At 42.2% G+C, this 24,080-nt stretch overlaps 1 protein-coding gene across 3 annotated transcripts in view; it reads right to left on the minus strand.

Moving 5' to 3' along the window:
- The window catches only part of cdh8 (cadherin 8), a 157,401-nt gene extending 135,886 nt beyond the window's left edge, over positions 1-21,515 (minus strand). For 2 of the 3 annotated variants that reach the window (XM_054770546.1, XM_054770544.1), the window contains exons 1-2: positions 11,266-11,523; positions 5,158-5,609 (exon numbers count right to left, since the gene is read on the minus strand). In XM_054770546.1, the coding sequence (XP_054626521.1) occupies positions 5,158-5,385 (228 nt within the window). In that variant the 5' untranslated portion in view covers positions 5,386-5,609; positions 11,266-11,523. Of the gene's footprint in view, positions 1-5,157; positions 5,610-11,265; positions 11,524-21,374 lie in introns of those variants that run through there. The other variant, XM_054770545.1, reaches the window with a different exon arrangement.
- Between the last annotated feature and the right edge of the window lie 2,565 nt (positions 21,516-24,080).

The following is a 24,080-nucleotide window of genomic DNA, read 5'->3' on the forward strand; positions in this document are numbered from 1 at the left end:
GGCCATGATGATGTCGCAGGAGCAGACTGGGGATGCACGTGTAATTAAACCTCAGCGGGAGGAGAGAACAAAAAAAAAAAAAAAAAAAGATGTCATAAAATGGAGTTTAATTTCAGCCTTGGAGGAGCTTGCGCAATAATTGGGCTGCCTTTTATTACCTCCTCCAAGCCAAAATGAGCAGGGGGGCGTGGGGGAGGGGGGTAGGCACCTGTGGCCAGCAAGAAAAAGTTTGATTTTGGTACGAATTCATTTTAAGATCATTTATTTCCTCATTAATTTGAGTCAAAAAGGGTAAACGGTAGAGTCCCGTGCTCCGAATCCATCTTAGGTCATACCGCCGTGAACCAGGAAGTAGCCTTCGAGCTAACATACGGACACAAAAATGATAAGACATAGTATTTGTTGTTCTCTCCCCCCCCTTTGCCCTTGAACCATGACACGGGCATCTGCCCCCCCCATCCAAAAACACAAACAGTAAAGTCCTAACATCTCAGCACCTAACACAACGTTCTAAACTGAAATACAGCATTTCAGTTTTCCCCTCTTTTTTCCTTTGAGCCATGAGAGTACCCCCCCCCCCCCCCCCCCAAACACAAATGGTGAAGTCCTATCGTCTTAGCTTCATCCTCCATGAGCCAGGAGGTAGCCTTCTAGCTAACATACGGACATAAAGACGCCAACACCACATTCTAAATTGAAATACAGTATTAGTTTTTTCCTTCTTCTTGCCTTTGAGCCACGAGAGTACTCCCCCCACCCAAAAACACAGATGGTAAAGTCCTAGCATCTTAGCTTCATTCCACATGAACCAGGAACTTTGCCGATTTGTCACTTTTGTTCAGTGAATGTAGGTATTTACTCTTTTGGCAATGGAAGCATTCCCCCCTCCACCCAAAAACACCAACAGCAGAGTCCAAACATCTTAGCACCATCCTCCTTGAACCAGGAAGTAGCCTGCTAACTAACAAGCTAACAAACTGAAAGACAGCATTTTGTTATTTTTGCACTTTTGCTTGAGATTTACGTTCGTTTCCCTTTCAGACACAATGGAAGTGTTTCCCCCCCACAACAGATTGCCAATGGTACTGTCCTGTCTGTCCGATTAGCGCCATCCTCCAAGAACCAGGAAGTAGCCTACCAGCTAAAAAAATGCATACATAAAAAGAAATCTGGCATTTCACTAGTTTTATTTTTCCCAATTTAAGACACAACGGAAACGTCCCACCACCCCAGTTTGCAAATGGTACAGTCCAGTCTGTCCTATTCCAACGTCTTTGCGTCATTCCCATGAACCAGCCTGCCAATTAAAAAATGGATCATAAAATGGAAACACATCATTTCACTGGTTTTATTTCATTATTTTCATTATTTCCTCATCTAAGACACACGGAAGTGTGCCACCACCCCAGAACGCAAATGGTACACTCCAATCTGTCCTATTGCAACGTTTTAGTGTCATTCCCATGAACCAGGAAGTAGCGTACCAATAAAAAAAAAAAGAATTAACATAAATATGGCATTTTACTTGTTTTATTTTATATTTGTCCTATTTGAGATGCAATGGAAGCGTCCCACCACCCCAGAACGCAAATGGTACAGTCCAATCCATCCCATTCGAACATTATAGCAACATTCTCCATGAACCAGGAAGTAGCCTGCCAAAAAAATGGATAAACAAACAGAATGATGTCATTTCACCGGTTTCATTTTCATTTTACCTCCACTTGAAACAGAACAAAAGCGCCCCACCACCCCAAAACGCGAATGGTACAGTCCAATCGGAGCTATGCTAATATGGCAAGTCACCGCTTTTCGCTTTTGTTAAAAGGAATTGATTTTCAGTTTTTGACATTGAGAGAGATGAAAGCACCCCGCAAACCGTACCTCGAAATGCAAATTGTACCGTCCAGACATCTCAGCATCATGCTGCATGAACCAGGAAGTAGCTAATGCATGCAAAGACCAATAAACAAGAAGCATTTTATTTTATTTTCTTGTTTTGTCTTTGTTGTGCTGCTCCAGAATGAAAAATGGTACGGTCCTGTCATGTCCACATGTTCCACATGACACTGCATGTCATGCTGGCTGTTATTCATCTCCACTAATGTCATTGCCACTGACTGCCGTGTGCTTGTCGGAGTGCACACTGCTCATTGCAGAAACTGCTGCACTTTGTCCAAACTGTAAACCCAACCACATCTTATTTGCCCGCCTTTGGTAACGCGTTCACCTCTACTGAATGCCAACTGGTGCTCCCTGGAAATGAGCGTCCATCCTTGAAGACGGAACTTACTTCTTTGCTTGATCACCACCCTCATCATCATCACCTTGCAGAAAGGTCTTGACACACCCCACTTCCTGCCCTGCTGAATGTTTCATGTCCAGCTTGGGTCAAGCCTGGAGACCAAAGCACCCGTCACGACTACCAATGCAACTCTCAACCTCATTTCGAAAATTTGACTGTGGTATTGTGCAAAAGTCTTGGGTCACCCCGGGCTTCTTCACAGCGACCATGTTGCCACGCAGTAAACAAGTAGGGTGCGTGACACTACAAGCACGAGAGCGGTTTCTGTGGCTCGTGGGCCGAGGCTGAAGGCGTGGGAGTTTGGTGAGGATCTGGTTAAAGGTGTGGATGCGGCATCCACTTATTAACTTGAGTCATAAAAGTAGACATTTATGACATATGAGAAGTTGGACCTAAACGTTTTCCGCAGTTTGGGTCACTGATTGTCATTGAGGGGTGATGATGGGTCCCACAGCCAAACCAGTTGAGAACCACTGACTTATAACGCAAAGCTAGCATAGCAATCCCTCGTTTACCACGTTAATTGGTTCCAGACACGACCATGATAAGTGAATTTCCACGGGGTGGGACTTGGAATATTTTGGTAGAGCATAGGAAACCTGTTTACCACCCTCTAAATACACTTTTTTTTTAAACATCATTAGAGCCCTCTAGACATGACAAAACAACCCTATAGTCACATTTACACTGATAATACCCAATATAGTAGAAATAATCAGAAAAAATACTACATAAGACACAAATGTCATAATATAGACTCAAGTGGTGGCTATTGTCTCATCAGTGTAACATCACTGACACCTAGTGACCAGTGTAGAATACTACACATCTTTGAATGTGTCTTCTGAATACCTTATATTTGTATTTTTCTTCATGTAGCCATTTTTATGCTAGGATGAAATATGTAAAATTTGCTCAAATATGCACATTTTCTGACTAATAAGCCGTATTCAAAAAGCATGATTTATTCATTTTAGGGGTGTCACAAGACACCCAACTCACGAGAAGAGACGCATAAGATTTGATCATCAATTTGAATAAATTGGGGATACTTGCTCGTCCAGGCGGGCTCACTTTGCTCATTATTAAGATTCCCCATACGAGGGCTGTGGCATTTGGCTTTGCAAGCATCTTTTTCCCTCATCATTTCTAGCACCTTACCTTGCATTGCTCCGCACGAGGCTCCCTTGCTGCACTGTGTGCGTGTATGCTAGCGGCCCCGCCTCCTCCCACAGAGGCAAAAGGTCTCATTCCGTTGTTCAATGGAACGCTGTCGTTCTATGAAGCACCTCGGTGCTGAGTGAACTCTCTTCCTGCCTCTTCGAGAGAGTGAAGGCGCGAAATTCGAAGCGCAAAGTGCCGAAGGATTACTTTAAATAGATTTTGGTGTGAGTCGGTTGACTTAAATTGTATGTGGTGATTATAGCTCTGCAAAAACAACCTAGCCAACGGTGACGCAAGACTTTTGCATGAATAAAAGAGAGTCTGGCACATTTTAAACTCTCCTCCCCGGGAGCCGACGTTTGTTCTTTGTCAGTTAGCGAGTTGCACCCTGGCATTGTCAAAGCCATCCGAGGCTTCCTAATTGACTGGCCCTGAAAAATTAATGTGTCACTTAACAGCGTTTTTGTGTCGGTACCCTATTTAGAGAGAACACACAGGTGCAACATCCCGCCGCCGCCCGTTGGCCAATCTTTAATTGATGCGGCGCCGTGTGACGAGCGAGAGAAGAAGCACGGGTTGTTCGGCGCAATTACAAACAAGCACGGAGAAGAAAACCAAGGCCACCGGGTGAGGAGGCGGGGCGGTGCGCTGTGAACAATATGGCCGAGTGCGACGCTCCATGCCAGGGCTGACTCCCCCTGCAGGTGAAGCCCACAAACGAGCTGTGAACAAGCTGCTTTGGCCGGCCTGACACCTCCAGGCGGTGCCAGGGAGCAGGTGGCCTGATCCGCAGGATTAGCCCGCGCTTGGTCCAGGAAAACCGACCATTAAACAAATTAGACTCGATGCAAACTCACAATATTATGATATGAGCAGACTGCATTTTGCCAGCTTACAGGGATTGTGTGATAAGAAGATGCAAAAATATATTAGGGAAAAGAAACATGACTAAAAAAAGAGGTTTGTGTGTTTGTGTAATCTCTTCTACTCCTGAACCGCTGCACACAAAAGGGTGAAAATTTGTCAAACCGTGCACCCCTACTGTGTCACCTGTGCTACTACTTTTCAGACAAATATGCCACACGGTGGCGCTGTTATTAAACCCCTTAAGTCGGACTTGAGATTTCTCACACAGCACTACAAGAAACCCACTGTAACTTTAAGACGTTTAGTCGAATGGCACCCAAATTTGGTACACTCCTTTAGGGGACTGGCGAGCACATGGGTGTAAAATCTGAGCAGGATTGGTTGCAAAACACGGTCGCCATCAACCAAAATGTGAGCGGCTTGACTATTTGACAAAGGATTCTAAAACTGTGCCCATAGGGGGCGTCACAAATCAGGTGTCGTAGCTTTTTCACCTGATGGCAGCTCACATTGTTGTACAAAAATGATATCGATATTGGCACCTGGGTATCGATACTGTATCGCAAGAGAAAATAAGACTAAATATATGACTTGTGGATATTTACCGAGTGCAATGTGATGTGAAGGACATCCTAGCGAGCATTAAGAGGAGTTTAATTATAACACAAAATCATTTTTGAGCTGCCGGATCCTTCCTCCCATGACAAACCTCACATCCTCCCGCTGCCCACGGGGAAACGGGGAATAACATCCGAATGGCCGAATTAATGTTTCCGCACGATAAGCGAGCTTAATAGAAGGCCGACAATGGCGGCACTCACCCTGCCAACCAGGATTGGATCGGGTCCAGAAAATTCCTCCAGCACAAACATTTGGTTCCAAACCCATCCTCTCTTGGCGCGGCTCAGCAGTCGCTGTCCTTCGCCGGGAACGCTCGCCTGCGCCGGCCCTCCGACGGGGGTGACGGACACGCAGGGAAGGGAAGTAATCCACACCAGCAGCAAGGACATCCACACATCCGTCGGCATCTCCTCGGACCTCCTCCACATCCTTCCCGATTTGGACTTTTTTTTTTATTTTTAAATGTGTTGTTTTTGCGTTTGACACCAGATAGGCTCTCGGATCAGCGGCTCCTCCGCAGATAACCGAGAAAAGGTTACCGGTGTCCTCGTTCACGGCGTGGTAAAGGTCACTTGGCGGGCCTCCATCGCGGCTGGTGAGGGGGCGAGGCGTCCGGAGCTGCGTCCATTTGGCGTTGGTCCGAGCGGGAGACCTGAAAGGCAGCCATGACAGCTTGTTAGGGGCGCTATGTTTAGCAAGTAAACATGTAGAAATTAGCAAAACATCAGGAAAATCCCTCTTTTTCATGCATTTCCTGGAAGAATGAGTTCAGCAACCTTGCAACAGGATAGATGGGTACGACTTTTCGTAACTTCACTTTTGCGGTTTTTCAAAAATACATGAATTGAATCATGTTTTGCGTTTGACTACGCCCTATTACGAGTCACAAAATATGCATATTGAAGCACATTTTATCTATTTTTTGCCTAAATGAAGCATTTCTAAGCATAAAAAAGGCTAAATGACATAAGATACAAATATAAGGCACTCAGAAGACGCATTCCAAGACGTTGCGAGGATATGTAGTGCTCTACACTGGTCACTAGGTGTCAGTCATGTGACATTGATGAGACAATAGCCACCGCAGGAAGTACTAGACAGAAACCAGAAGTAAAAATGGAACATCAATGAGTCCTACATGTCTTAATTTTGTCTTATTATGTTTACTATATTGGATAAAAGGAGTGTAAAGGCGACTATGGGGTGTTATTTCATGTCTAGACGGCTCTATTGATGTTAAAAACCATATTTAGAAGGTCGTAAACAAGGTTTTCTATGCTCTACTTACGGAAATGTTCCATTTAGAAATAAGGAATCCTATCTGGCCGAAACTCACTTATCGCGGTTGGGTCTGGAGCCAATTAACCACGAGAAACGAGGGAACACTGTACTGCTTTACACATGGTAGTATCTCGTGAGTTGTTTTTCCTACTAGTGATGAGACGAAAATGTCTCTATGCAAACCAGACGAGACGAGATTTTAACATTACTTTTAATGTTAAAATATAAAAAATACTAATTTAATTTGTACTGCGTTAGACTTTCCTGCAGTCTGTGTGTATGCTAGCGGCCCCGCCTCCACCCTCTGCTGAGACAAAGAGACTGTATGACTGACAAAAGGGCTCACTCCGTTCATGCCAGTGTTCTATGGAACAAACGCACCAAGGCGATGAAACCAAAGCACAGAGTGAACCCTCTTCCTGCCTGTTTGGAGGCAGGAGGCGAGGAAAACAGACACGCATGCACATGGCAATATATTGAAGTAGGCAAAATTATCCAGTTCATTGTCATTTAAATCTTTCTTTTGGTAGGTTCTATGTTTATATACCCATAGAACACAAATAGTCTAAAATGGGCGGTACTGAAGGGGTAGAATTTTGAAAAATGGCTGGGAGTAAATGAGTTAAACATCCTCTTAAACAACTAGGTCGGAAGTTTTTCTCTTGCTGTGATGTTAACTGCCTGTCGTAATTTTCCCTGAGCTCACTTGCAAACAAGCGTTCACTTTAAGAGGAAGGACGTTGCACCAAAAGCTATGCGATGAGGGGGAATAAAAACAACATCAAGCACACAAAAAGAACTTATCAGCCAAGTGCCGCGCCGTTTGGAAAGGGCAAAAGGTTTGCCAGAGACCTCCGTGGCGTCACGCCGGCTGCTCGGAGCGTGTGCCCGAATCCAGTGCACCTTGCTGGGCAACACCAGGTGGCTCCTCCCGCTCTATACTCCGGTTCTCCTGGCCTCAATAGCGGCACACCAGCTGCTCAGAGCGTGTGCCCAACCACAGTGCACCTTGTTGGGCTGCTGACACTCTATACTCTGGTTCTCCTGATAGTAGCAATGTGGTAGCAGTAATGTCATGAGATTTGTTTAGGGCAAATCAACAGGTACAGTTGGTCAAATCTCATTTGTCCCGGTCCTTCTTACCTCCAGGTGTGCACAAACTACAATTAAATCTCAATTTTTTAAAAAGTAGATATAAAAAAGTAAATCGGTTATCGGTATCTCGGTCTTGAGAAGCAGAAAGTTATCGGTATTGGTTTGAAAAAAAAAAAAAAAAGATATTGTGCATCTCCAGCGACAACGCAAATTTGTGTAATGTCTTCAATAACTTTTGTGACATGCAGAGGGCCAATAAAAACACAGCTGGCCCTCGGGCCGTGCTTGGACACCCAAGGGGTGACCATCAGTGTAGGTAAATGGGAGCTCACTATTTTGCTGTTCTTATCAAATGCATCAAAGCATTTTATCTGTTTTCTATTCAGAGTTACACTATGAGCAAATTATACAAAAAGCCTTTTTCGTGAGGGGGCTGCTCTTAAGTGAAGGCCTCACGAGTAGCTGGGATGGAGTTTTAAGCCTCTCCAAAGATTGTTTTTTTGTATTTTTTAAGGCGAGCTGTACTCTTCATCACTGCGTTATGTTAATTAGCAGCATCTTCAGCACGTCTCAAATGCCACTTTCATTATTCTTCTTCTTCGCGAACAACAAAATCCAATACCAGAAAAAAAAAGCTAAACTATGAAAGTGTCTTCATGGACGTTAATGTGACTGTCTCCGGGTGCAAACACGGGGATGAGCGCTGCCATCCTTCAGCAGCACAAAGTCGCTCTCACTTAGAAGGAATTAATCCCGGCGCCAAATGGCTTGTTGTCAGCACGCGGCACAGGGGCCGCTATTAGATGTGCTAACTCCTGCCGCAGCCACACCGAGCATGGAGCGTGCGTGTCACCGCTTTGGGGAGTAATACGCCTCTCCGGCAAGCCAATTCCAAAGACAATAAGTGGCAGGCGGTTCCACCTGCAGCCAACTGCAATATCATAAAGTGCGGAGTGATCCGCACACCAGCCTGACGGAGACAGATAACGATGCTAGGCCTGGATACAGGATACTGGGAATGAAGGGGGAGTGGGGTGTGTGTGTGTGTGTGTGTGTGGGGGGGGGGGGGGGGGGCGCAGATACTGGTGCTGGATGCAGAGGATGGGGAATGGGTTCAGGATGGGTTTGGGGAAATGAGGGATGGGAGCAAGAGGATGCAAATTAAAATAAAATAAAAAACTGGGAAGAGATGCGGGATCGTGGTAAAAATACAGGTGATGGGTGCTTGATTCCAGTGAGGATGGCTGAAAGAATGGCTGAGGGATATCCAGCAGTAATACGTGATAAATAGGGCTTTGTTTAGGAAACTGGTACGACTGAAAGAGACTGTGATAGATGCTGCATACAAGAAGTGGATTGGGGATACTGGCAGTGGATGCAGGACACTGGGAATGGGCACAGGACGCTGCAAACAGGTCAAATATTTCAGTGAAGGGATTTTGGGCACTGGAGATGGATGTAGAAAAGATACATGTGACGGATGCCGGGGACTAGGAACGGGTTAGAGATGCGAGGAATGGATCCAGGATTTTGGGAATGGGCACAAGTTGCGAGAAATGGGTGAAATATTCCAGTGATGGGAGCAAGATGCTGGATTTAGGAGACTAGAGATGGATGTGGAATTGTGGGGATGGATGGAAGATGCTGAGGAATAATACACGATACCGGTAACGGGTGTGGGACACTGGGATTGGTTTAGGGATGGATGTAGGATTTTGGGAATGATCACAGGATGCCGGAAATTAATAAAATATGTCAGTGATGGGAGCAGGACGCTGTATTTAGGAGACTAGAGACGGATGTGGAATCATGAGGATGGATGGAAGATGCTGAGGAATAATACACAATACCCGTAATGGATGTGGGACACTGGGAATGGTTTAGGATTTGGGGAATGGAACAAGTTTCAGGGAGATGGGCAAAAGGGATGCGAGAAAGGATACAGGTGTTGCTAGATACGTTCCTAAAAAATGGATAAAATATTCCAGTGATGGGGGCAGGATGCTCAATTTAGGACACAATGCTGAGGAGTAATGAAAGAGGCTGGAAAAGATGCTGGTGATGACTACAGGACACTGGAAATGGTTTAGGGGTGGATGTAGGATTCTGGGAATGAACGCAGGATGCTGGAAATGAATAAAATATTTCAGTGAAGAAAGCAAGATGCTGGATTTGGGAGACTAAAGATGGATGTGGAATCGTGGGGCTGGATGGAAGATGCTGAGGTGATGGTGATGGATGTGGGGCACTAGGAATGGTTTAGGGGTGGATGCAGGATTTGGGGAATGGAACAAGTTTGAGGGAGATGGGCAAAAGATATGGGAGATAGAAGGATGCAGGAATGTGTTCAGGATGAGAGAAAAGGATACAAGTGTTGCTAGATACGTTGCTAGAAATGGGTAAAATATTACAGTGGTGGGGGCAGGATGCTAGATTAAGAACCCAGGGTGGATGGATGCTGAGGATACCGGACACTGGGAATGGTTTCGGCTTGGATGGACGATTGAGGGAACAAACACAGGATGCTGGAATGTTGTTGAATGTTGGATTTAGGACACGAGGGATGGATGTGGAATGGTGGGGATGGATAGAAGATGTTGAGGAGTAATGCAGGAAACAATACTGGTGATGGATGTAGGACACTGGGAATGGTTGCGGAACGCAGGTAAGATTTTGGGAATGGGCACAGGAGGCTGGAAACGAGTGAACTATCCCAGTGATGGGAACAAGAGGCTGGATTTGGGATGTGAAAAAGCCGGATGATGCTGGGGATTAACACGGAATGCCAAGGAAAAGTCAAAAGCATCTGGGGATGGTCTTTGGAATACTGTAGATGCAGGATTTTGGGAATGTGCAACATTGACTGGAAAGGAGTAAATGATACAGGTGATGAGTGGCGGGTGCAGGATGCGGAACACTGGTGACTGATGTGGAATTGGAAGATGCATAAGGCTGGGATACTGGGAATAGCAGCAGGATGCTGGATGCAGGGCACTGGGAATTAGTTAGGGACGCCAGGGAATGGATACAGGTGATTGGTGCAGGATGTCAAATGTGGAATACTGGAGAGTCATGGGAGATATCATGGATACTGACAATGGTTTAAACAGATACGTGGAACAAATGCAGGATTTTGGGGAAATGGAACAAGTTTTAGGTAAACAGGCCAAAGATATGGGAGATAGGGGCAGGATGCTGGATGCAGGAATGGGTGAGGGATGCGAGGAAAGGATACAGGTGATGGGTGCAGGATGCCGGGGAATGATGTGATACTCTGGACGGACGACGCGGATGTGGACATTTTTGGGAATAGGTTAGCGGTACTAGGAAGGAGTGAAAGAGGCTTCTGACGGCTGGATAACGCCCGGCGCAGTACACTGAGGATGCGGTGGATGAGAGATGCGAGACACTGGGAATGCACACGGAATACTAAATGATCAAATAAAGATTGAAAAAAATGGTAGTGAATTTGCAACACATGCAAAAAAAGAGCGAATGAAATAAAATCCCACTTCATTCCCTTTCATCTTTGAGGTGCATTTTCATCACAGCGTGACTTGGAGGACTTTCAGCACCGCGCAGGCAGGACAGCTCCCTGTCGAAGCAGGCAGCTGTCCAAGGTAGCACACACACCGAAAGCCCGTTCGTCTTTTCAGGTTTTTTACCTTTTCCTCGTGGAATTTAAGCCACAGATCCACTAGAGCAAAGTTGCCCCTCGCTCTTTTTCTTTAAAAAACGGCGGCGTGGCGTTCGGCGTGCGTGACGTGAAGTTGTGGTGCTCATCTCCTCTTACTGGCGCTCAAGCAGCAGGTGCACTTGGCGCACTGAGGACAAGGAGACCGTCTTCTAAGTTGGACAATGATGGTCATGATGATGACGCTCATCAATACCTTTGAGTGAGGTGTCTAAATCATAACCGTGGCTTTACTTACTATAGTGAGACATGCATTCCTCTCCTCTCCTGCGTCATTTCGCGTCTTCTCTGTATTAAAAAAAAAAAAAGAAAAAAAGAAAAGAAACAACTCCAGTGCGCACGAGCTGGAAGGAAAAGAAGAAGCCTTCCTCTCCTCCCGCCCAAAAAATGTTTAAGAGTGTGCTGGAAATCCTCTTTCTGTCCGCTGCTCGTCACACGGAGGAGCTCCGAGTTGAGCTCCGACAGGCTGGCTGGCCGGATGGAGGAGTGACGAAGAGGATGGAGGAGTGAGGAAGAGGAGATGGAAGAGAAAGAGAGCGAGAGAGAGAGAGAGAGAGATGCGACGCTGAAGAGAAAGAGAGAAAAGGAAAGAGAGACATACCCCCCGCCCCCCCAGCGCCGCTCATTGGGTCAACAGGCGCGCAAAGGTGGTCGTCTTCACACCATCATCATCACCATCATCATTACATACACACGCGCTGTTTCACCTTTTTACTAATTGGTTTCATTTCTACTGAACACACCTCTTTTACGAATGACCTGTTGTCACGTGATCTGTCTGTCAACACACACACAGTGTACATAAACATAAGAGACAAAAGTAAACACTATTGACTATAAAATAATATGTATTTTATTGTTCCATCATCATTATTATTCTCCTTAATAAATGAAGTAGTAGCAGTAGTGGATTACATACATGAACATGTTTAAGTAGCCTGGGAGATACGTTATATAAGCCTATTAAATAAAACCAAATTAGTAAATTCACTCAAATGAATTATTAGACACTAAATACATTTTATCATGAAAACCTTTTTTAGTAGCAGTAAGTGATATTTCAAAAAAGACAAATACTATTTTTTAATGTTATTAGTAGCAGTATCAGCAGTAACAGTAGTCACTAAACTGAAGCCTTGAAAATATATCATACATAAATATATTTTATCATTTAAAAATCTAAAATACCTTTTTTTTTTAGTAGTAGTAGAAAGAGTAGGTGTTGTAGTGGCAATAGTGATACGACACTAAAATTACTACAAGTTTGACAAAACATTTTCAGTAGTAGTAGTACTACTAGTAGTATCAGTATCAGCAGTAATAGTAGTAGTAGTAGTGGTAGTTGCAGTATGACACAAACAAAAAATATATACACAAACAAATATATACGTTTAATAAGAATGTATTATTATTATTAATTATTATTATTATTATTATTATAGTTATTAACTTGAATATGCATTTATTGTATTATAATTGGCCATCTGTTCCATTCAAGATTCAAGAATTTTGTCATATGCATAAATGTTCCATAAAGGAATATACAGTAGAACACAATATCAGCATAAAAAAAGAATAAAATAAAATAAAACATTGCAAGGGATGTAGTAAATGTCTTCGTGGAAAGGTCATGTTCATCATGGCTGTAAATCCATGCGTGTATGTGTGTGTGGGTGTGTATGTGTGTGTGCGCGCGCGTAGAGATGTGAGTGGTCGACAATCAGCGCCCTCTAGCGGTCATTGTGCACGTGGTGTGAGTGTTGGGAGGATGCTGAGGGTGTTTTTCCAGGTTAAAAGTGATCTGCCTTGACATGAAAGTCATCTCATCGCATGGAGCATTAAAAAAAAAAAAAAAAAAAAAAAAAAACACAAATAAATTCCAAATAAATAACAGAACTCATTCCCTCACTCCCTCCTTTCGTCCGTCCCTCCTTCCTCATAACTCAGTGCCATAAACAAAGCTGCTGCTGGAGCAAATATTCAATAAGCATCGAGCTGCCAGTGTTTGGGTGTGATGCCCTTTGACCCCAACGGCAGACATCCCCAATTAGCAAAGGCACGGCGTGGATCATTATTTCTTTCTCTCGTCCGCGTGCACGTAGCAGACTTTCCACGTCTTGTTCAAGATAATGCTGTGCCACACGCTGCTATACATGCTGCATTTTATTAAACATTTTGCATTTCTACTCACAAGAGCGCCCTCTACTGGTCTAAGCTTTCTTTTATACAGTCATCCAGTTGCTCCCAAGCATGCATTCTATTGGTTTTAAATATCATTATTGATTGATATCCTCTAACATGCTGAAGGTAGCAGGGATCACACTCAAGAACTCCAGTGGTTTTAGACACATTTGTGGAGTCTATTATTCTACTTGTGCTGCTCATCATGTTTTATTTTATTTATTTTTTTTTTAAGCAGTACTATTCACGTTTTTTTAATCTTTTTTTTTCCCATTTTTTTTGGACTGCTAAATAACCCGCCATGGGGCCAAAGAAATTTGTGAGTGGCAGCGATCTGATAAAGAAGATGAGAAAAACGATTTAATTCCATCTCGGCAGGATGTACGGGAAGTCCGCATCAACAATAAGTTCCATGCATTCTTCATTTATCATTATTTCACATTGTTTCCTCAAAGTAAAACTATAATTATGCTCTACAATCTGCATGTTTTTTTTGATATTTTTGTGTGTGTGGAACGGATTCGTTGGATTAACATGATTTTCTATGCAAAAAAAAAAAACCTCGTTTTTTTGTATGTTTTGTTTTTTTGTCTGACCTTCTGGAATTAATTCATATCTATAATATCTAATCATCTATAATACGGTGGTACCCTGGTTAATGTCTGCCCTGGTTAGAGTGTTTTTCAGTTAACATCCAAAATGTTTGCTAAAATTTCGCCGTGGCTTGTGTTCGCCTGCTTGTTTAGCATCTAAAATACCATCCGGTTTGTTCACGCTTGTTTCTGCCCATCTCATTTTCCATCCATGACACTCATTTTTGGTTCCAACAAGAAAACAGAAGCATTCCAAATTCCCGAGCATGTTCACGGCATCTGCAGTCAAACAAAGTACATCATCTGAGGTCTACGGTGTCTAAAGTCACTCTTTGCAGGACAAGACCTCACAAACTTGTGCAATGGCCTGTCACTAACATTTTGATGGTGCTACAAATTATGGTTGATAATCGATATTATTGACATTTGTGAGACATTTTTTTTCATTATTGTCATTAAAGGTGTAATTCACATTTGAACCACTAGATGGTAATCAAGTATAGTGTACCTGTATATCATATAGTGTACCTGTGTATAGTATAGTGTACCTGTGTGAGCTTGACACAGAGGTTGCCTGTATATATGTTGTTGGCTGAGTTGCAAGCTGTTGACAGTAAAAGATATTCGAGATCAACCACGTTGTTCTTAATGTTTCACGGAAACATCAGTTATTGGCATTAAATTTATGGCATATAATCATATTGAATGGTTGCATTTCTTTTGCAATGCAGCGAGCGACATCGTCTGTGAGCGCGCACAATTTTGCTTATATTTACTTTGCCGACCAAACACCTCAGTAAGCGTTGACTGTCGGGGCGAAGGTTCCGCTGCTTGACCCGTTTTTTTTGTTTGTTTTGTTTTTTTAAATGGTTCGATTAATCGATTTATCGATTATTGTGACAGGCCTACTTGTGCTCATTGGAGAGGACGTGCCGGCTCCATTTATTCAATACAACATGTGCAAGCACGTAACAACAAGAACAGCCGCCTCTTCATGATGTCATACCTGCACCCCATTTTCTGCATGTAAAACTATAATTGTCTATAAGATGTGTTTCGTGTTAACATTTTTGGGTGTCCGGAACGGATTCATTGGATTTACATTATTTTCTATGGGAAAATTTGCTTTGGTTAGAGATCTGGAACAGATTCATGATGCTAACCAAGGCATCACTTTATACTTTATCATACAGTGTTTATTCATTTTACTCCTGTACTTACCATTTACTCATCATTCTTTCATTGCTACCATTAATCATTTATTTGGATAAGTGAATAAGCTATCTACAAATACTCTCTCATTACACATAATTATGTTTTTTTCTCTGACTATAAAAAAAACAAAACAAAACAAACTGGTGGTACACACTAGGGGGCATATCTCTCACCCGTCAGCAGTCAGGGCGAGGGCGTGATTTGGGTACAATGTTTTGGGCGCACATGTGTAGGCACCAAAAAGGGGAGTTCCAGTTTGACACACTGATGACCCCGACGTGATATAACATAACTTCTTTGCATATCTCCATGTGTTGCATTACAAAACATCAAAGTGCCAAAGCTGCATCCTTTCATTTTTCACCATGTGGCCCTCGCTGGAAAATCGTTGGACACCCCTGGTTTAGGTACCCGCTCCAGTTTTATTCCGTGCGAATGAAGAAGTAAAGAAGAAGACAGGGTGGCCTGTAGAAATATGATCTTTTAGCCCATGTTGATGGGGAGGCAAAAAACCCTAAAGTTAGAGAGATGTTTATAGTGGTTTGTGCAACATTTGAAGTCAATGCGGCTCTAATAGCACAAGCAGCACAGTAGGGGTGGATGTTTTGTCCACTTTTCACCATTTTGTGTGCATCGGTTCAGGAATAGAAGAGCTAGCTTAATGTGAAAAAATGAGGACACCCCGTGGCGTACTAATTTTTCAACATAACTGTATGTGACTTGTGTGGCGCCCCCTCTGGTTTAATATCAGAATACTTTTGAAGACATGCGGATACAGTATCTTCAAAGTGTTCTAATCATTCAAATTATGGGCACTGACTTATGGACAATTAGTTGCTGAGTCCCAGAGAGGTTTTGCTTTATGACGGCCATGTTTTCCAATCAATCTTGCTCAAATTTTACCCACAGGTGCTCGTCAGTCCCCTGAAGGTGTGTACCAAGTTTCTTGGAGATTCTGCAAAAAACCCTAAAGTTACAGAGGAAGATTTTTAGAGCTTTGTCCTCAAGTTCATGTTGGTGTCTTTGCCATGTGGTGTACTTGTCAGAAAAATAATAGCACGGGCAACACAGTAGAAGTGCATGTTTTCACCAATTTTCACTTTTTTGTGCGCATTGGCTCAGGAGTAGAATTGTTTTAGGTTTAATTTTAAGGTTGGGAGCCAGGAGCAAAATCTGTTCTTCCCAGTTTCCTGGAAGGCATCATTACGAGCCCAGGCTTCCGAGGTGGCAGGGAAGTTTCTCGGCAGCCTCCATTGTGTCGCATTGACAGCATCTAGTTGTAATACAGTTCAGGTGGTGCATTCACGGACAGGATGGGGTTCAGGAGGTCAATGAAAATGTTTTCCTCCTCCTCGTCTTCTTCACCATGTAACTGTTTTTTTTTTTTTTGAAAGACTCCGTATGCACGCCAACACGCTGGTTGTTCTTCATCATCAAGAGCTGCCCTCTTCATCTGATGCTATCGTATTCAGCGCCCCATGAAGGGCTCCTCTCCAAAGTGCCTCCGCCGCTTGCAGGCAGCTTTTTAAAAGTGAGCGCCGCTTCCATTGTTTCAAATGTCAAAATATGCAAATGACTGCTGACCTCCGCCGGGTTGCAAACGGCGCCATAAAAAGCAAACTTAAATGCGAACGGATGATGAGGGCAAAGGCGGGGCAAAGGGAAATAAAATGCCTTGGCGTGTCGCGGGCATAGTAATCGATTTGTCAAATAACCGACGATTGTGCGGCATCGGTTATTAATTCGCTGAAGACGTGGAGGAAATAAGTGATGCATTTATTGGCTGCAACCACTGGAGGCGCTGTCGATACAGTCTCATGGAGTTGGACATCTAAAGAAGGGCAGCGATGCTCTGTGTTATATCACCAGTTACAGTATATCCCTACCCAGTCAGATTTCATATGGCATCCCCCGCCCCCATCGGCGTCTGTCATGGAGTATTGAGAAACCGGGACAACTCCACTTGTTTGTTCTAAACAATAACAAATGACTGAATCTGGACATCCTTCCATCTACGGGAGTGGAGCTTACATCACAGGTGCACTTTGCACTTTAAGGAATTTAGCAAAACACGTTATGACAGAGCAAATGTTAAACAACCTCAGGTCAAGTTGATCTCTTCTTCAGTGCAGTTGGAGTTCACAGAAAAATTCATTCTACAACATAATTTCCCACTTTTTGGGGGTTCCAAAACCCCCCAAAACACTTTTTTAGCATTGCTTTGAATTTATGAGACAAATATATTTCAAAAATCTGAAATACAAAGTAAATACACACAAAATACAAATCCTGTAAATATGTCAATAAATAATAATAATAAATTATACTTACATAATCAAATATTTGAAATAAGTTTCCACACAATAACTCCATATATAAGCTACATCAATAACGATGTTAAAACTGTTAATACCTATACATTAATGCCGTGCTTATTAGTCAATAGTAAAAATCCAGTATTTTCCGAGGACAACCTATTTATGAACTTGTAACTATGGTTTTTAACATGAATTAACAGCCTTATTTAGTACTTTAAAAAAAAAATAAATAATAAAAAATAATTTTTTAAAATTTTTTTATTTGATTAAATGAGTAAATTTGCGAAAATCAAATTTTCTGCAATTTAACAAGAAAAAGTTGCAATATTAAAAAAAAAATCTGAAGATATGACTGCAATTTTACAAGACCAAAGTTGTAATACTATAAGACTGCAGATGTAATTTTGAAAGATGAAAGTCATCATTTGAGAATCAAAAGAAAACGGTTGTAATGAGAAAAGCCTGAATTTTGCAAGAAAAAAAGTTGCAATTGGAGAATTGAAAGTGGTAGTAATTGGGGCTGTCAAATGATTACAAATTTGTATCAAATTAATCAGTTTTTAAATGAATTAGTCATGATTAATCACCATTTGCAACTCCTGTATGTGTGAAATATGACCGACTCAAACCAAAACGGGCTCTAACCAAGTCAAGTCTTCCCATAGAAAATCATGTCAATCCTATTAATCTGTTCAAGACACAATTCTCATTTCAGTTCAGTATGACAGCAAAGATCAAATATTTACTTTTTTTTTTTTAAAGATAGTGGCTCGAGGAAACAATCCAATGACCATCCCTGGACGAAACCTTGCTAAAAAATGTTTTTGAGGAGGTTGGGATAAGAACAGTGTACTTCAATTAGTGGCAGATTAAAGCTAATTGATTTAGCGTTAAAGCTCTGCAAGATAATTAACAGCAGCCGTGAGAATTCTGATATGTTGACATTTGGCGAACGAGCAACCTGTAACAACACAATGTTAACTAAATGCCTTCATCATGCAAATTGAAAAAAAAAAAAAAAAAAAAAAAAAAACGCAGCCCGTGTTTAATTATCGCCGGTCGAATCGTTGGTGCCCATTAATTACGCCGGGCTTATTTATTCACATTCACATATCTAGTCCACTTACTCGGCAATTATGCAGGACAGTCCTGCTGGCGGAAGTAACAGCAATTCCGTTGCCGCTTCATTAAGAGATGCGTGTAATAAGATGGGAGCGGATGGAGGCACAAATGAGCCTCTGATGTTCGAAAGGACGCGGCGAGAAGACACTGAAGCATCAGGAAGGTTTATGGGAATATCTTTGTCCTCATTTGGGATAATGAGAGTTCATCCTCAGCTTAAGACAACTCATGTAGATGCAGGGATGTTATCTCATGGAAATATTTGTTTTCCCAGCAATAAAATGATAATCATATCCTCTCTTCGGCTCCGCATGCTTCTGTGCTTTTAATACTATCCAATAAAATGACACTGCAGTCGTTGAGAAAGGTCAAATCTGCATAGTCACTGTCCAAAAAACCTCAAAGCTCCACTTTGATGAGTTTGACTTTTTAACATGATTAGTATCATAATCTTCTCCTGCATGTAGTCATATTTTATCATATTTCCCTAGTTAGAGCATAGAAAGCCTGTTTACAACCTTCTAAATAAATGTTTTAACATAATTAGTGCCCTCTAGACATAAAACACCCCCTAGTTATACCTTTACACTCCTATTACCCAATATAAGACAGAATAAGAGAAAATAAGACATAAATAAGATTGGTGTTTGTGTTTGCGCTACTATAAATGTGTTCCCTTGGGGACCTGAAAGGGAGGCAGACAGGAAGTGAGTTTCAGGTTTGCGCGTGTAACGGCCACAAAAGTAGCCCGCATTTTTATTATTAGGGCGTATTGTGCCTGTTGTGAGATCATTCAAGCCTGCAAAAAACGCCTGCCATCAAGTCTGGTGCTTGTGTCTCTCACCGAACATTATAGTAACACTGCTGACACCCAGTGACCAGCATAGATTACTACAGTTCATCCACGTCTTTGAATCCGCCTTCTGAATGCCTTTTATTTGTATTTTAGTTTTAATTAGTTTAATTTATCAATTTTTATGCTGTTAAATGCTTAATTTAGGCCAAAAAAAAGAACATGTGCTTAAAACGGCATCACTTATACTGCATATAAACCGCAAAATTCAAAACGTCAAGTTGCGAGTGCCGACTGTACTTGAAGTGTGTCCAAGTTAGAGCTAGAAGAACATGAGGTGTGTCCAGGCCGGTCCACCAGGGGATGGTGGGTCACCGTGGCAACAGCAGCGATGCTGCTCTGCTCATTACAAGACAGCGTATCATCATTTGGAGCTCTAGTGTCGTGTGCGCTCTTGTGCGAGAAAGTGTGTCACAGCAAACACACACGTCGCGTAAACACAGTGAAGATGTTTGGATGGACCCATCCTTGCATCTCTGGTGGCTACTCGGCAGCGGGAGGCCGCATTTGAGCACGGACTTGAAATGGCTCGCAGCTCGGCAGCCACGGGACCGTTATATTCTTTCTTTTCTCGCACCAAGACCAAACCTCGGAGGGATTGACGCTTTCTAATTAATAGCTGGTGTGTGCGGTTGACACGCTATGTGAGATTATTTGAAGTCGCCGGACTCCGCCTGCTTACCCCTGAATCTTTGGAGGGTTGGAAGAGACGGCGACCGTCAAATCCCGGTGATAAAAACGTGACACTTGTTCCTGCAAGCCTTCGAAAAAACACGCTCGGAACACGCAACCTCCGTGCTTTGTTGTTCCTCTGTTTGTTTGATGGGAAATTGCCTCTTGCTCTCTCTCTGCTCATGCTTTCCAGGAAGCCCTTCCTCCCGAAAGAACCCCTCTCCCCCCCGACCCCACAAAAAAAAAAAAAAAAAAAGAGACATCCAAGTGTGACATGCTGTTTGATGCTCATGACAAATGAGAGCACAGCAACATTTGCATGCTTTTACATCATGGCGCTCAAATACAAGCTAAAACAAACGGGGACGGGCGTGGGGGTGGGGGTGGGGTGGGGGCTTCATGTTGGAAACAATACAGCAGGGAAAGTGCTGGAGGATGAAGCGGGTGTTTAAAAAGAGACTTGGAGGGGAATGGAAAAGCAGCAGGGCAAACACACATCGAGGCTATTGATTTATTGGGTGGTATAGTCTTAGAGACGGGTGCAGGATTGATCAAATGGAAGGTTATCCTTACTCACAGAGGCAAGCTGTTTGCCAATATCCATCACAGCAAAGTCCAAACGGCTTAAAGCATCCCTGACATTCCCCAACAATGGAGGGCCAGCAGATGCCCACGTTGGGAAAGGATGTTATTAGACTCCACCGCACCTCAACAATATCCTTAATGGAGGAAGCACAGACGCCAGCGTCCATGTCTTTTTAGCCTCACGCTGACGCTGGCTGACGACATGCTACTGATATTTAGCGTCACTTCACGCCTGCGCCAATAACTCAGATGGCGTTGGATTATACTTTTAAGCACAACAAACCCTAAGCCATTTAAAAAAAGATATCTTATCTGTGCATCCACTGTTTGGTGTTTGGTGAAAGATTGACACATGAGGTCAGGGCTGTCCACACCTTTTCCACCATATCAAAATGAAAGGATGAGACTTTGCCACTTTGGTGTTTTGTCAAGCTAAATGCTAAGACCTTCTATGCATATATATTACAAGAAAAAACTGCATCTCAGCTTTGTCATATACAGTCCTCCCTCGTTTATTGCGGTTAAATGGTTCCAGACCCAACAGTGAAGTAGGATTCAATACTAATAAATGGAATCTTTTCATAGTTCAAGCATAGAAAACCTGTTTATGACTTTCTAAATATGGGTTTTAACTAGGGATGTCCCATATTAACTCTCAATTTCCAATAGCAATATCAGCCGATACCGATACGTGCAACACACATCTCCTGCAGTGGAAGGAACACATGAAGCTAATGCATTTAACATTGGCAATTAACTTCTCAACGTGGCGTTAAACAACATTGTAAAACATCTGAGAAATACTTACCATTAGGCTTCAGTCAATAGAGTAGTCCTTTACATGTTTGTGATCATCAAAAAGTCCAGGGAAGAAAATCAAGTGTCATAATCGTCATGTACGCCGAGCACCCTTAGTGCGGCAGCACGCTGGATTGGTTTCCACTCCACACTACAAAATTGCATGTACACAGCCATTCCAGGCCAAAATAAACATACTTTTCAAAGATTTTCATGAAAGTTCATCTGCAGATAGATATGTAAGTGAATTTCTATCCTACATACCTTTTATCTTGTCCTGAAGCTCCGGATCCATGAGTTTGAAAGGCTTCAAGTTGGATTTTACATTCGAAGCACTCGTATGAGTCGAGGTGGTCCAACACTTACACAAGAGGAAGAAGTAATCTGCCTAACAAACATGTATACGAATGAAAATACATCCTATAATATATGAAAAAGACGCTCCTCATCCAGCACGCACGACTTTACCTTCGCTTACTGTAACTGGAATTGTAACTTTCCTACAAGTGAGGCTCTGAGGCATAGAAATGGATGGATGGGATGGAAGGAGCTAGCTAGTTAGCTAGTTAGCTAGCTAGCTAGCTAGCCACCCACGGTTGTTTACACGCGTGAGAGGCGGTTTGACAAGGTCATTTGCGTGCCGGAATATACGGGAGCCAATAGGCATATACGAGTAGAGCATTAGATAATATCGGCCCACCGACATCCCCATTTCAACTCTATGCTACTAAAACGACATTTTTTTCCTCATAATATTACAAGTTTATTCTTGTACAATTGCTACTCTTTTTCTTGTTTAGAATAGGACTTTTTTCTTTTAATATTTTGACTTTATTCTCATAAAATTACAACCATTTTTTTCATTTCTGTGGGTTATTTTTTTCCCCAAACTGTTGCAACTTTCAACATTTTCTTCTCATAATTATGACTTTATTCCCATAATATTTGGACTTTATTCTCATAACATTATAACTTTTCCTGTAACCTAATTATTTTTTTTTAAATCATAGCTTTTTTGTTTGTTTTGTTTCTCATAACATTACGACTTTAAACAAAACATCTTTTTTAAAAAATATTTATATATATAAGTTATATACAAGTTTATTCTATTAAAATATTTCATTAAAATGATTTTACTTCATAATATTATATACTATATATAATATTACGATAATAATAATAATAATAATAATAATAATAATAATAATGTTATTCTTGTAAAAAACATTCACGTTATATTACTTTTTTTTGTCTTCATGATTGAACTTTATTCTTGTAAAATTACTGCCGATACTTCCATATTTGTTGTTGCTTTTTTCCGGTTAAATTATATTTGTAGAATATGCCATAGCCCAATAAAAAAAACCACAGTCCCACTTCGGACACCCCTTTCATTTCAGCAGAAATTGCGTGTGAATGCCGAAATGATGAAGCTGAATTGGAAAGTAGAATGAATATAAAAACATCGTAGAAATGTGTTGACATGTATTCACAGACTGAGGATGGAACCAGCAACCACCGGGTGCACAGAATAAGCAGAATGTTACATGTCAAATTAATTCCCACTGAAATTGCACGTTCATTTCCAAAATGTCACAGCAAGTGTGGATTTTTAGACAGTCTTGACAGGTAGCGTACATGTCCTCAATCAGCTGAGCATTAGCAGCTAACGGACAAAAAAATGGAACACGACTGTTGCGATTATTGATTGAACGCATCTTCTGAAGGCCTTATATTTGTATTTTAGTCCCTTTTTATGCTTGAAAATGTTTAATTTAGGCAAATAAAACTTGGCTTAAATGTGCATATTTTATGACTAATAATAGGTTATGTTCAACCACTTATTGATTCATTCATTTATATAGTTTTGAAAAAGCATGATGAAGTGAAAAGGTTGAAACACAGTGGCGAGGGATTAGTGTACAATCTTGCATATTTACATGAAAATGCTGATTAATATGCACTGCGCCCGTTTTTCTTAAACAAATCTACCTGCATACTTAGTATTTTCTGAAATAATATGCCCTGAATACATGAAATTTAGCATGTAGCTGAAAGATTTACATTAGCATAGCATTAGGCACCAGTTGCCCTCCCAAAAAAAAAACATACAGATACGTGGGAAACTAATTGTTCAATAAATTATTGTGCAAAATACCAAATGAACAGAATCCCAAAAAAAAATGTTGAGGAGTGAGATTGAATTCACACCCCAGCCGTAACAAGGGAGCAGCTGTACCATTACACCACCACGGAATAACAGGCTTTAGTAGCAATGAGTGCGGTAGCAAAACGGGGCACCCCATGGATGGTGGGGCCCTATGCACGGCATGTGCTCTGCATGCAGGGAGGGAGGGGTGGCCCTTTAACGACTCGATGGCTTGATGCTAATCTGAGCTACAAGGGAAATTACAAAAAGACTGACGTACACTGGTTTTACACGAGCTGCGCTTATTTTTACACTTGTATGTAGTGCCTTCTTTTATTTTTCCCTTACGCTATAATGCAAATGGTGAGAGAGGGTGTGTCTGTGTGTCCTGGAGTGAAGCAACTCACCTTGCGTACTTAGCAACAGCCAAAGGACTCGTTGGATTCCCCAGGCTCATGGAGACCTCCGACTCATAATTCCTGACTCAGTACGAAGATTCAAATCCTTAACCGGGTGCATCAGGAGCCGACCATCACACTTTGCATGTTTAGGAGGTCCAGCAGCAGC

The sequence above is a fragment of the Dunckerocampus dactyliophorus genome, chromosome 3 (genome assembly GCF_027744805.1).
Source record: "Dunckerocampus dactyliophorus isolate RoL2022-P2 chromosome 3, RoL_Ddac_1.1, whole genome shotgun sequence".
Lineage (NCBI taxonomy): Eukaryota > Metazoa > Chordata > Actinopteri > Syngnathiformes > Syngnathidae > Dunckerocampus > Dunckerocampus dactyliophorus.